We start from the raw sequence: 14,526 nt of genomic DNA on the forward strand, positions 1-14,526 counted from the left end.
GCCTCCAGGCACCCATTTTACCCTTAAAGTACCTTCTCCAAAGGCATCAAGATTGCTTCCATATCGTCAGAACAACTTGAGAGTAAGAGCCTTTTCCATCACTTTGACAACTTGTAACCCAAGCTCCCATTTTTGCTCAGCAAGCTTCCTCCTAATTGAATAAATAAAACTTGTGAGACTAAATAACACCTCTGCGCAAGAACTTTCTCTAGAATGTTTCCATGATCTCCTGACTTCTTAGCTTAGCAAACTTCCATCCACTTGAATAAATGGAACTTGTGACTAAATACCACCTCTACACAAGAACTTTCTCAAGAATGTTTTCACATTCTCCACTATTTAACAAGGGATGTGCAACAATGTCATGATGATATGATGTTGGTTAACATGAGTAATCATGGCCCATTTGAAACAAAGATGATGACTAGTTGTGCAGCGTCTGAGTCTTTGACCTATTCCACCTCGGGGCGTGTATCCATTGAAATGTACTCTAGTTTCTCTCACATTTCGAGGAAGCACCTGTTTGACTCAAAACTCTAACTGCAATCTTTTGCAATTGCTTTGTTAGAATTCTGTGTATCATCCACTATTGTGCTGACACAAACAAACATAGAAATACATTACAAATTGAAATTTGAGAGAGACATATAAGGAGGATCCCCACATAATACATGCCGATTAACCTTGATTGCATCTTCCGGATAGACCTCACCGATGAGTGGGTATCACAAAGGGCCCCACTACTTGACCAGGTTTTCCTTAGTGGGGCAATTACCAATATGGATGATAATGCCAATATTGCAGCACCCAATGAAGGACACATGAAAATGGATATGCATACTGACTATTACGATTATGCACAGGATGAAGATGAGGCGCAGGATGACGAGGAGATAGATGGGACAATGGAAAACGACTGGTAAGGCCAATCGTCCAGGAATGTGAAGGGGCGCAACATGATGCAGTGCCCGAAGATCAGGAAGATGCAATGAGATTAACTTGAGAGGAAGTCCATGCATTGAGGCGTAGCAGCTACTTTACAAGGGAGAGACGAAGCCGTAGTCAGCACCGTAACCTGGTTATTCATGACGATGACAATATTGAAACTGTTGAGGGTCATAATATAGACATGGGTAAAGGTAAAACAAAACAAGGTGAGGACAACTCAGAACAGGGTGAGGGAGACCACGAAGGCTGAATGAGTCTTGGAGACTTTGGCCAAGGGGGTACCACGGGAAATGTTCTTGATTGTCGAGGGGGCACAATTGTGGCATTACAGACTCCACCAGGCCTTATTCAGATTTTTCGCCCTGTAAACCCTGATAGCGAAACACAATAGTACCATGATCTCCCTCGCCACTCGCATTACTATTAGCCATTGTTAGTTGGACTTTGTAACTTCATCAATTGTATTAATATCAAATTATAAATTGTCTTGCATATCTCCATAGTATTCAAATATTAATTTACATAAAAAGTTGCTTCAATTTTTTTTTGTAAGATAAAAATATGTAATGTGATAGTATACACTTAATTTAGGTTTTTCTATTTATTTTATTTTATTTTTTATTTTTTATTTTTTTTGGGGGTTTTGACTCATTTTAAAAAAATAAGTCTACTTGACCGGTTCGTCCAGTTAACCGCCTTGGTTAGTTTTGTCCCGGTTCTAACCACTCTCGCCCCCATCTCCGGTTAACTGTTCCGGTTCGATTTTGCAAACACATATCCAAATCACTTGAAACTTTGGTGCATTTAATTTTTATGAATTAGTTTTTTAATATTTTTATCAGGTGCACATTGATGAGAAGAGTGGATGCCCCAAATTTTATGTGATTTGGATTTGTATAAAAAATATTAAAATACAAATACTACGTGACATCGTGACCTTCAGATTAGCCCCAATTCAATCTAGACCGTTGGGCTGAGACTATTCCATAAACCCATTAGCTGACATGATCTTTTTCTTATATCTATATATATATGTTGGCAACCTGGACCCTTGGCCGTCTTGCATTTTTGAACATTTTAAGTTCTATGCGGCATCCTTTTCACATGAAGCCGTTGTTTTATGATGCTATATTAAGGGTTTAGGTCTCATAGGGTCATATCTCAACATCTGGGATGGGTTGAAATCTGGGTTTTGTGGGAGTGTTGAGGTTAATGGGGGTGTTATTGTCTTATATTTGTATCTTATCGTTTTGTTGTATATTGGTAGCATATTTGTCATTGTTATATCAATTATGTTTTGATTTTACCATTTTGTAATTGCCCTTGCCCAATGCCTTTATTTGCAAAATCTGTTGTATATTATGGGCAAAATCTATGCACCTTTAAAACAGAAAGTCACTTCCTCCTATAGTTTCTCAGGTCTGTCATACACTCAATGTTAAATAACTCTCTCTCACTCTCTCTCTCTCTCTCTCTCTCTCTCTATATATATATATATATATATATATATATATATATATATATATATATATATTTCTGACATATGCACCAAAGGAAATGAATATCAAGAAATCTAAAAAACATAATTGGCATTTTTTTTTCTTGGAACAGGGAAGTTGACGGCTGAATAAATGACTAGGATACTGATGCAGCGCAAATCAAACCAACAAGTAGAACATGAGAAGAGGAAGCAAGTAGAGCAAGAGAAGAGGAAGCTCTCTTTTCTTTTCATAAGATAAATTTCACTCTAACATAATGTTTCTCATGGGAAGCATCTCCCTTTAATACAAGCCATCACGGAAAAATAAAATGAAAATTAAAAAGAATATCTTCTATCTCTCAAGATCATGCACCAACGAAATCTTCCGATGTATATATATATATATTTTGAACTTCACATGATTCCCTCCTCTTTATGTCTTAGACACCTACTTTCTTTCCTAGGTCCACCAATCCCATAAAACTAGGAAATCACTAAATCCCATAAAAATAGTAACAAGTCCTGCCATCCTAGTACACCATCATTATAGGACCTCTCTTGGCACCTACGTAATCTACTCCCAAGTCCCAACTAAACTAGGAAACCAATTAATAAAGTCTTAAATGAAAAATAATCCTATGCTTAACAACTAAAAGCTAACTACTAATTAAAAATGTAAGCTATAACAACCACATCTCTAAAAATAAAATTCAGAAAATAAAAATTGAAATTTTGAATCAATTGGATCTCCATCAGATACTATCCCCAATGTCCTAAGAATGCGGTTATTCTTTTGGCTATGAGCTGATTATTCATTAACGCAATATCTGTTTTTTTGATAAACTACAAGATCTATTTATTTTTGGAATTCTTGACTATATATAAGCCAAAAACTACTAGTCGGCGGACTCTAGGGATTGCCTTCTCTCCTGCCTTTATTAAAATATAATGGGTTGTTGTTAGGTGATGCATTTTTTTGTGGACTTCCATGGGATGGTATAACTTTTATCCATTTTCTTTCGTGTTATATTGTTTCTCAGATAATATCCCCAATGCCCTAAGAATGCGGTTATTCTTTTGGCTATGAGCTGATTATACATTAACGCAATATCTGTTTATTTATTTATTTTTTTTATAAACTACAATATCTATTTATTTTTGGAAACCTTGACTATATATAAGCCTAAAAATCTAGTTGGCGGGCTCGAGGGATCGACTTTTCTCGTGCCTTTATTAAAATAAAATGGGTTGTTGTTAGATGATACATTTTTGTTAGTACTTCCATGGGATGGTATAGCTTTTATCCATTTCTTGCATGTTATATTGTTTCTCAGATACTATCCCCAATGCCCTAAGAATGTGGTTATTCTTTTGGCTGTGAGCTGATTATTCATTAACACAATATCTATTTATTTTTGGAAATCTTGACTATATATTATTTATTTTTGGAAATCTTGACTATATATAAGCCTAAAAATACTAGTTGGTGGGCTCGAGGGATTGGTTTTTCTCGTTCCTTTATTAAATTATAGTGGGTTGTTGTTAGGTGATACATTTTTGTCTGGACTCCCATGGAATGGTATAGCTTTTATCCATTTTCTTTCATGTTATATTGTTTCATCATGTTATAGTTCCAATGGGAGTTTGTTTCAAGTTTTGTTTGCCAAACCTGCTTTTTTTCATCGGTTGATACTATTTCTATTTGTAGATACAACAATTCTGAAGATGGACTCAATTTATCTTGCCAGAAGAGGCACATTGGGGTATTGACAAAGCTGGAGCTTCCTAAGCGAAGGAAGGGCAATAAGATTGAGGCTTCTATGGTATTTGATTTCTTTATATAATACGATAGTACTAAGCATTGGTTTCTCCTGTACATTATTCGGTTGTAGTCCTTGCTTGAATAAGTTTGCCATCAATATGTTTTTCTTTATTGTGCTTGATCCATTTCATTAAGCAAAAAGAAACAAAAAAGAAAAAGAAAAACTGAAATGTGAGGTGTTGAACCTTGGACGCATTGGTCAAATTACCTGGAACTCCATTGCCCTATCTATACAGATTTTTCTGTGAATTATATCAGAAGCCATATTGGATTTTTGAATTTCATAAGACATCTGTTTTGCCATGCATGTCTGTCGACAGTTGGTCCATCAATGATTTCTTGAGAACTTTTTTTACATGGTGTGGGTGAGGTGTACAAAGACAATTTAAACCCATGGGGGATTATTTACAAATCATTGGATAATGCTGCTCCCAAGGACTAGGCATAACACTTAAGGATCAATGCTCATCAGTTTGAAAACTTATTATGAGCTTGCCATAAGCATTTCTTTACCTGTGGTCTTCAAAATTGTTTTACCCTAGCAAGCATGTGGGGTTCTTTAATCGGGTGTACTTTTTATACAATCATCTTCAGTATCTATATAATACGAAGTTCATGGTTTTAAGGGCCCTTAATCTGATATCTTCCTGTAGCCTTTGAGGCATTTTCTCATCCTCCCTCCACCTAGAATTCTGTTACGATATTTTCTCCATGTTTCGTGCAATAATGGGCTTGTGAGTACACAATGACACAGGCTTTGATGTTTTATTTGTGGAAACAGCATGCGAGAGAGGAAATCAACAAACACAAAATTCTGCACAAAGTAGCTAGAGAATTAATTTATGACATCAAATTTTTCTTCCATCTGTTACTGAACTTGTAGACTTCCCCACAATACTCCCATCCCTCAAAGAATCACAAGCCTAACCTGATTTCCACAATTTCCTGTCCTAGTAAGTGCATCCTTCGTCAGAATCACACAATTCTAGGTCTCTCTCATGAAACCCAAATACCAAGGGAATATATTACTTGGTTGATGATGAATCTACCAATTGACAATTATATAATGCAAAAAAAACCCTAAGTGGTCTCAAATTTTTTTCATGCCTATACCGTGTACAAGGTTAGAGGCCTAAAATAGAAAAATTATGAAAAACAAATCGCAATGGCTTTCATACATGTCTTAAAGATCTTGGCAATGCAATTTTAACTGACCAATTTGGGGATACCCTTAAAATTTTGTGTTCCTCATATAGCATTTGCATCCATCTCTCCCACTTGGAAAGAATCTATCCTCAAGTTTTAAACATCGATGAGACGTATTCTGCTTCAAATCCAGACTCTTTTTAAGTTTTCTTCTTTGTTAGCTTTAAGAGTATGAATGATAGTGAGAACACCTAAACAAATTGACCAAGATACGGAGATCAAGTTACTAATACAAAAATATCAAATTCAAACAGCTTTTCATTATATATGTGTTTGCCTATGACTCCTTCCTTAAAATCAGTTTGCCGGTCTAAAATTCAATTGTTAGTAAAGCTTAAATCTTTACCTGGGCACACGTCAAATATTGGTGGTGATCTGAATCTACGGGTTCCAGATTTTCCAAAGTGGATGGTGAAGATAGAGGTTTTCCATGATAATCATGGAAACCAATTGATGCCTAGGCCCCATGTTGAAAATGCCGGTTGACGGTTAATCTTTCTCCATAGCAATCAATCTTGTGCACTTCCTATCTAATTCCTTAGATCCTTCTATGCTCTTGTACGAGCTGCACATAATGTGTGAGTTGATCTACTTCTTGTGCAAACTTGGTGACAGTTTATTGCAATTTGGAATATCCATCTTGATTTGGAGCAAAAACTTCTCTTCTAAATGATATCTTAGAATCACAGATCAAAGCCGTACTTTGATACCAGTTGATTGAGGCCTTAATATTTTATTCTTGGAAAGCCGTTATAGCATGCACATGATCGAACCAACAACGACAAATTTCTGCTTAAAGTAGTTTGAGAAGCTTCTCAACACACATCGTGGGTACCATAATGGAAATCACTAATAATGCATAATCGATGTCTCTTCTCAACTTATTAACCCCACTATTTAAATAATTGTGAACCCTAAAATCCTAAAAGTTCCTATCAAATCGAGGCCATGATCCATTCCTAATCTTGTAAACTTTCCATAAAGGATTCTGATCCCTCATCGAATCACAACCCTAACGTAATTTCCACTTTCTCTTATTTGTGCACCCCTCATCAAAGTCTAAGAATTTTAGGATCCCACGTGAATCCCAATCATTGAGGAGTGTAAAACTTGAAAAATGATGAGCTTTACCCCTTGACCAAAACACCATAATTAGTCCTAACATTCATCACTATTTCATGCCTATACCTCATAGTATGAGTCTATGATTTTAGGTAAAAAAATAGAAAATTTATGGAATACAGAGAAATAGCCTTGCCAGTTAACCGATGTTCTTTGAAATGCAATTTGAACCACCTATATTGGATCGTTGAAGATATGGATGAAAGGTTATGCTCCATGGATAACAATTTTATCACAAGACTGACTGATATTGTAAGTTAATTTTATATGTTAAATAAGATTTTGCAAGTCTGATGCCATGGCTTCCAAGAGGCTGTGAACTGTTACGTGCACATGCTTACAATCTAGAATACATTGTGATATGGATCGGTGTTTAGAAACTTGGTTTGGTTGGCTCAATCTTAGACGGAGTTACTTGGCCTCGACACCCCACCAAGGCGAGTTGTATTGGCAAACTTAGAAGCAATGTTTCCCTATGATGTTTATTTATTTTTATGGGAGCAATGTTTCCCTAAGTTATTTATGTTTTTTATGTTGATCTGTGGTTTTTTATTATGATGTGCTCTATTTTTCTACTTTTGCTTTTGGGATTTTTCTGAATTGTTGCAACTTTCAAGCTATAAATCAATTTTATAAATGCATACATTTTTTCCCTCAATGATGATCCCTAATTTTATAAATGCATACCTTTTTTCCCCCACGAATAATCCCTAATTTTCTAAATGCATACCTTTTTTCCCTCACGGATGATCCCTATTCCTTCTTTGTTTCATATTTTTTATTTTTGTATACTTTTTATTTTTTCGTTACTTTAAGTTTTTATAAATTGTTTATCTTTTGACATTGTCATTTTGTAATTTGTTTTGCAATTTTGAGCTCTTTTTGGGCTCGTACACATCTTGGCGAGTCCACTCGGCTACCCATGAGTTACTCTGAGAGGCAAGGGCTGAGTCTTGAACCTTGGCTGAGTTTTTGCATACTGGTATGACCTAGTGTCCTCTTGTTTGCATAGTTTAGTAGTAGTTGGGATCTGGAATATGTTTTGGAAAATTGTTTCATGCGGGCTGGACCGCATGACTACATATGCAGTCCAAAAAGTGTAAGCATCCATCTTAAAGATGGATGAAAGTAGGTGTTCCATCTAAAAACCATGGAACCTAGCGGTCCAAATGTTTTCTTACTAGAATTTTATTTCTACTTTTTAAACTTTACTTATTTTTTCATATTCATGATCTCCATGTTAGAGATTACATATCCTTTAAAAATAAGTCCAAAAATCCATCTCAAAAATAGATTTATTAATAGGCCCACATTTCTACATATGCAGGCTTGGCCGCATAGAAACCGGGTCCATATGTTTTTGCTACCAATTTTTACAGCATGGATAGAGTAATACACTAACCTTAATTCATAAGCACACATTTATTCCAGAGAGAAGATCCAGAATTTAACTTGTACCAATTAGGAACTCATTGCTGTCCATTAGTCTTAGTAGTGCTGGCTGCCTGGCACGTTCGGCTTGGCTTACAAAATTAGGCCCGAGGGTCAGGCCTGGACCTGGCCCATGGCTGGTCGGCCTGGCCCAATCCTACATTTTCCCCAATATTTTTTCCTTTGAATCTATCTGTTCAGCCTGGTTGGAGCAGGCCTTGACTAGGGTCGTTTGGGTCAGGCTGGCACTATAGGGATCCAAAGTGGGCTTCTGCTTGTCCTTGGCGGGTTCCCCCCCCTCCCTCTCTCAATTTGCCATCTGTAGTCCTATACATACTTTTTACTGTAAATTGTTTGATATTTCTGTATCAGAACTGTTATTCCTGTTAATCCGTGATTTGCAAAAAGAAACTACCTGCTCGGATTTTCTTTTATGTCTATCCTGTATTTTGGGTTTCCCTTGTTGTTCATGGTCGGAACTTGCTTAGATGATCATATTTTAAGTGCACAGATCAACTCAGTTGACTATTAATTTAGTGCATAACTAAATTCATTTGGATGATATTTCTGTTAATTTTAATTCTGCTTTTGCTTCTTTCAGAATTGTGAAAATCATGCCAAAGTTGGAGATGGAGTCGCTGGGGAAGCTTCTCTTACCCAGAGTAAGCTAAATTCATTGTCCGTTTGAATTATTTGGTGATGAGGCTTTTTTGCTGTTTGGTCTATGGTGATCATACTCACTGGCTGTGATGTTGTTAAACTGTGACTCTTCTAGAGAAGCCCCGAGGTGTTGATGAATGTACTGACCTACCTGATAGAGTGATGCAACATGAGAATTCACCGTCAAATGCTGGTTGTGTCCTTGAGTTAAAAAGGAGAGAAAAGGATTATCAAGTTCTGCAGGCATTCTCAAAGGCCTTATGGAATGTTTTGAAAGAATACAAGGAAAAGCTTGTGGTAGTAATCAGAATTCTCCTCTAGCTATGTATTGCCCTAGCAAGTTGGTCTCTTATGGAATTTAAGGAAAAGTAAAGCAGCTGTGGCCCTGTTTTGGCTTTGTTATTGCAATTATTGTTGTGTATTTTCTAGCATTGTCACTATTGTGGTGGTGATTGTTCTCTGTAACGTTTTAGCTATTATGGTTAATGGCACTTTCTTTTGGCTAGTGTGACCACTTGTTTTTCTTTTCCCTTTTTTTTTCATGAATGCTGGCTTTCTTAAGTTTGTTTGTCCAAATTGAAGTGAGGTCATTTTGGTGATATTCGATACTTGCCTGGTGATTTAATTTGTTGGTATATCTTGCGACAGGTCTCTGAAAATGTAATCCAGTCTCTCAATGAATGCCTCAAAAAAGAAAAGATTCATTGTCATGAACTGGACAAAGATTTGAAAGATTTAAAGGATAGCTGTTCTTGTGGGAAACTATCTTCGACAAATATTTTTCCTGACATCGTTCATATGGATTCTGATGCATATAAAGTTGCATGCTCATCACACTTGGTGAGTTAAATTGTTCAAAACCCGGTGCTTTTCATGTTCTTTGAAGGCATAGAATAGTGTGGATGGATTCAGTGTATTGTTTCTTGTTATAATGATCTTGCACAATCAAACTTTGTATTTCCTTGTCAAAGTTTTTTCTCAATAGATTTTCGGGAGATACCATTTAGGCTTTTATGTAGATTCTGGTTCATTATATTCACTGGTGGATTTATTTTTACTTTGCATCTTTTGATAGGCACATGCATTTCTTCTAACATGTATATTTGTTCTCCCCTATGAAAAATTTCAAATCACGACAGAAATTACGTGCATGATCCTTTTGTGGTAATCTGTTTTTAAAATTGCGGAAACCCAGCCCAGGCAACCAGTGATAATGGCAGTCTGGGTGGGTGCCTCATGAGGCCTCCCAAAGACAGCATTGTCACTGTGTGTGTGCGCTGTGTGTGTGCATGTGTGTGTGCATGTGCATGCACGTGTGCGTGTGTGTGTAGCTTTTTTTTTTTTTTGTTCACATCTTGTTGCCTTGTGTCCTTTTAGCTGTCCAAGCTATCTGTTTATAAAATAAAAGTACCTTGTATTTTGCAGTTGAGAATCTCTGAGACTGTAGGTGTTGAAAGTTTGATGATCGAAGATACTGTAGAACAACAAAATCAGGTCATGAACATGCCAACACCAAATATTTTTTGTTTGATCATTGTATAACAACATTATTTGTGAAAAAAATGTATGTCTGTATTTGTTGTGTTAAAATTGTTATTTCATGTTGTATCTTATGTATTTCCAGTTCCAGTTCGCGAATACTGAGAGAGTTGACAATTCTTGTCGGATGGCATATGACATTGAAAGACATCAGGTTTGTCGATGTGCCCTTTGTTGTTTATGTACGTACTTCTGTGAAGTGGGAAATTCGTGCTGTATTAATTGGAAGGCAAAATGCAAAATAGCTTGTCTTGATGTTACTTGATCCAAGATACTCCTGGGACCTTTGCAATTTAGATTGCAGAAAAATGTCAAGAAGTGGAGGATCCAGCATGTCAGAAACTTGGGACCTTGTTTGACCCAAAGTATAAGACAGAAGAACTGGAATACAATGTAACAGATGAGATCTTAGGTAATGAAGATTTGAGGACTTTTACAAGACCTATGCATTTTTTTTTTTTTTTTTTTTTTTTTATCGGATACATTCTCGAGGGCTGGTTGAATGAGCTTTCACCAGACTTCTGCATTTTTTGTTTGTTTTTGTCAAATGTATTCTCATGGACTGTTTGGGACCATGCCTGTCCTTTATTAGCACCTGTTAATTATTTATTGCTCGACATACCTTCCTTGCAGAGGCAGGTCCATTACATTGTCAGCCATTGGATTTCACAGCTCAAATGTGTAGTCTTGAGCTTGTTCCTTCTATGTTATCAACTTCTTCGTGGATAGCGGAAGACATTGTAGTTCAGGAGTCGTCAAAGGTAAATAGTATTGATATGATTCTAGATATTTTTGTTCTGTCCTATTTCTTCTATGCTTCAAATTATTCAATCTTGTTTAGTTTGTCTTTTGCATGATAATGTTTCCCAGCACTGAGTTGCTTTGGAATGTCTTTTATCAAGTTTGAACAGAGGATAATCTGAAGCCATAAATTCGATTAGAGATGTGAATTTGTGGCTTTTACCAAATGGGCATTGTTGTCACAAGTGAACTATAAATGTTCTCTCTCGGTATTGTTTCAGAAAGTATTGTTTTGTAGACTTCAAAAAAATGACTTTTCAGAAATTTTGGGTTCAGCAAGACACCTTTTATAACTCTAATTCTGGTATGCACTCACATGTTTTACATTCTAGTGACCTACTATGGAATTCATGTTGAGGTATGAGGATGTATATGAGCACAAAAGTAGGTTTTTAGGACCTAAATTTGGTTTCCATCCATAATTGTTTGGAGATACTGGAGCCAGGAGGCGGCTAATAGCTGAAGCTCCCTACCTTGGAAGCGCATAATAGCACTGTTCAATGTGAGGCACAAAAGCGGCCTGATAAATATAGTATATGCATATGAGAGCGGCAAGCTTTTTATTTTATACATGTGTGCACGTGCATGTGTTTGTGTGTGCTATTCTATTTTTATAGTGATATTTAGAAAATGAAAAATGTCATCCACATTTTTTGCATTATATATACACTTGTAGTATAAGAATCTTATATCTTAAAATTCCCATAAAATTTGAGAAAAGTGAGATTGTACGGCCACAGTAAGAACTAAACATAAGAATTGCCCAGGTCTATACAATGAACCGGGTTATTCACTATAATGAATACTCCGGTTTGCACGATCAATGTGATTCCCTGATTCATGACCATACAAGCAGATTCCAAGTTGGCTTGCCGGATTTCAACCAATGATGCAAACCACGATTATCATCATCATCCAAGCCTTATCCCAATCGTTTGGGGTTGGCTAAATGCAATCCATGATTATGGAAACAGAAAAAGAAGAAGTCATCTACAGGTGGTAATTATCCAGAAAATTATTAGAAAGGAAGTCAACGCAAAAATCAAAGAAGTTAGTTCAAAGTTTCAAAATATTTGAACTCCCCTTGGGATTGATATCCTTGAAACCAGGATTGAGCCGCACTTTCAATAGGGTTGTGATCCCCCTTTTATAGATTCCAGATCCCTTTTAGTCAGGGATTCCGATCGTCATATGATCGGATTTGAGATTCTTGATGGGGTGGAGGGGGGGAGAGAGTTATGATTGAGCTTCGCTGCCAGGATCACATGTGCAAGATTCTGAGGGTGGATCGGCACCCTGCAGCCAAGCTCCCTGTATCCATGTTGTCACCGTTATGTTTGTTTAGTTTCCCTAGAAATCTAATGAAGGTCCACTCTCCCCTCTCTTAGTGTTTTAGGCTTCATCAGTGTTTGAAAATTCGGCCGCTTGGCAGATTATGTCGACGGGGCAGCCAAAACGCCTAGGCGGGTGCCTTGGGCATCCTTGTTCCTAGGCGGCGCCCTTCCCGTTTAGGCCGGCACCTAGCGCCTCAGCCAAGGCTGCCCCCTTGTTTCCTCCGTTAGTTATAAGTTACTATAATTAATACCCTCCTCTCTCTAATAATTACAATAATAATTACAGGGCATATAAAATAAAGGGAGAAAAAGACAAACAAGAAGGGGACAAATAAAAAGAGAATTAATCAATAATATTTATATAAGAGTAGTACTAAAAAGAAAAAGACTCCAACTTTTTTTTTTTTCACTTCAGTTGGCTATTTCTTGTCCACTTCTACACGTTCCATTTATTGCACTACTTTAGACCTCTTATCATTTCTTGAGAATGTAATAAAGTACCATTTTACCGATGAACTATTTTTTATTTACAAATTTGTACTCAATTGTGCATTCGATTATATCTTTTTGGATAAGGACAGATTAGTAATTCTATCATATATGAAATCGTTGGGTGTACAAAGGTCGCACCATGTGTGATCATCAAGGACTCTTAATTATTAATTGACAACTTTTTTAGATAAAAGCAAAGTGCTATTTTCTCATTCATAAAAAGTCCTGTTCTTTTTTTTTTTTGGGTTGGGCTGGGGGGGTTTGTATTTCCTTGTTCCTCGGTGCCCACCTTGGCGGGTGCCTAGACGGCTAAGGCCCAGACCGCCTAGGCAGCCGCATCCGCTTTCTTGAATATTGGAACTTATCAATGACATCCTGCTCAGTTGAAATCTCTGCTAGTCCCAAATCCCCTAGGTTGCCTCTCAATGATCTCCCATCTGCTATCATGATGGTCCAACAAAAATGACCATCTTCTTTCATGGATCCCTCTGATGGCAAAAGCTCTGCTTTTTACTATTCATACTTCATTATGTTTTCATTTCATGAAGTAGAGTTTCCCTTTTATTTCTGGTTGAGGACCACTTACACAATTGATGATGGAAGTTTTTATCGAAATTATTAAAAAGTAACATATTGACCTTGTTGATAGCACTCTTTTTTATTGTTTGTTGTGAACTTCTGTAATTTGTGAACGGCATTTACTTTTTAGTTGTACAAACTGCTACTTTCATATTCAAGTTTATATATTGTGTTTCCAGTTGATGACCTCTGATACAATTGCTGATGCCGGTGCTATGATTCATGGCATTGAGAAACAAGTCAATAAGGTTAGCTAAACTGTCTTGGTTTGATATTCAGCAAATTTTATAATTTAGGGATGTGCCTATGTATACTTACTGTAACACTTTTTTGTTAAGTGATATTTATTTTCACTTAGTCCACTTGTGTATTTCGCAAGCTAGACAAAGAAAGAATGTCCAGACGTTGTGCATCTAGCCTGTCAAAAACCTGTGACCTTTCTTGAAGCAGAACAATGTAATTTGGAAGAACTAGAATATAAGGGGGCATCTAAGATCCTACACAATAAAGATTTATCAGGTTCCTTTGCCTACTTCATTAATGTTTTTTGTGCTTTTATCAAATTTATTATTAAGGGATCTATGGTGCCAACCTTGTGCGTTTGCAGTTTTGCTAATTTTCTGTTGCTTGACATACATTATATCAGAGGTGGATTATTTGCATTCTCAATCATTGGAGTACCCCACTCAGTCGTGTAAGGTGCAGGAAGTTGCTGGTCGATTATTGACCTCCTCCCTGATAGTGGAGGACACTTCAGTGTTGGAGGAGTCAAAGGTAATTGTTTGGATATGCTTAAATATTTTCCTGTACCACATCTTATCTTCCCCTTCATTTAATCTCTATTTCTTGTCGTGTTCAGACTTCTTTCCTTGTGCAGTTATCGCTAGTTTGTATGTTTTTAGCAAGTTTGCTTGGCGACATTATATTCTGTATATTTGATCAATAATACATAATGCAACCATGTCATATGCAATCGAATTTCAGAAAATAATTGCTTCAAATGCGATCCTTGCGCAAATGGCTTTCCTAGTCTTTGAATCCCTTTTCTAGAAGTCATTATTGGGCACTTGTGCGTGTGTATAAAGATATGTTATGTATTGTCGTGTTTTGGT

The 14,526-nt window shown here is 36.7% G+C and overlaps 1 protein-coding gene across 8 annotated transcripts in view; it reads left to right on the plus strand.

Annotated features, from left to right (window-relative positions):
• Positions 1-14,526, plus strand: part of LOC18425699 (ATP binding microtubule motor family protein) — a 79,539-nt gene that overhangs the window by 51,420 nt on the left and 13,593 nt on the right. For 3 of the 8 annotated variants that reach the window (XM_011631094.3, XM_020662149.2, XM_088846503.1), the window contains 11 exons: positions 4,137-4,251; positions 8,611-8,671; positions 8,785-8,966; positions 9,318-9,509; positions 10,095-10,163; positions 10,294-10,362; positions 10,506-10,620; positions 10,842-10,969; positions 13,594-13,662; positions 13,798-13,933; positions 14,061-14,188. In XM_011631094.3, coding sequence (XP_011629396.2) covers positions 4,137-4,251; positions 8,611-8,671; positions 8,785-8,966; positions 9,318-9,509; positions 10,095-10,163; positions 10,294-10,362; positions 10,506-10,620; positions 10,842-10,969; positions 13,594-13,662; positions 13,798-13,933; positions 14,061-14,188 — 1,264 coding nt within the window. Of the gene's footprint in view, positions 1-4,136; positions 4,252-8,610; positions 8,672-8,784; positions 8,967-9,317; positions 9,510-10,094; positions 10,164-10,293; positions 10,363-10,505; positions 10,621-10,841; positions 10,970-13,593; positions 13,663-13,793; positions 13,934-14,060; positions 14,189-14,526 lie in introns of all 8 variants that reach the window. The other 5 variants (XR_002279520.2, XR_016040545.1, XM_020662148.2 and 2 more) reach the window with 3 other exon arrangements.

The sequence above is a fragment of the Amborella trichopoda genome, chromosome 9, assembly GCF_054954075.1.
Source record: "Amborella trichopoda isolate Santa Cruz 75 chromosome 9, AtrichopodaSantaCruz75HAP2 v2.0, whole genome shotgun sequence".
In the NCBI taxonomy this organism is placed as follows: Eukaryota; Viridiplantae; Streptophyta; class Magnoliopsida; order Amborellales; family Amborellaceae; genus Amborella; species Amborella trichopoda.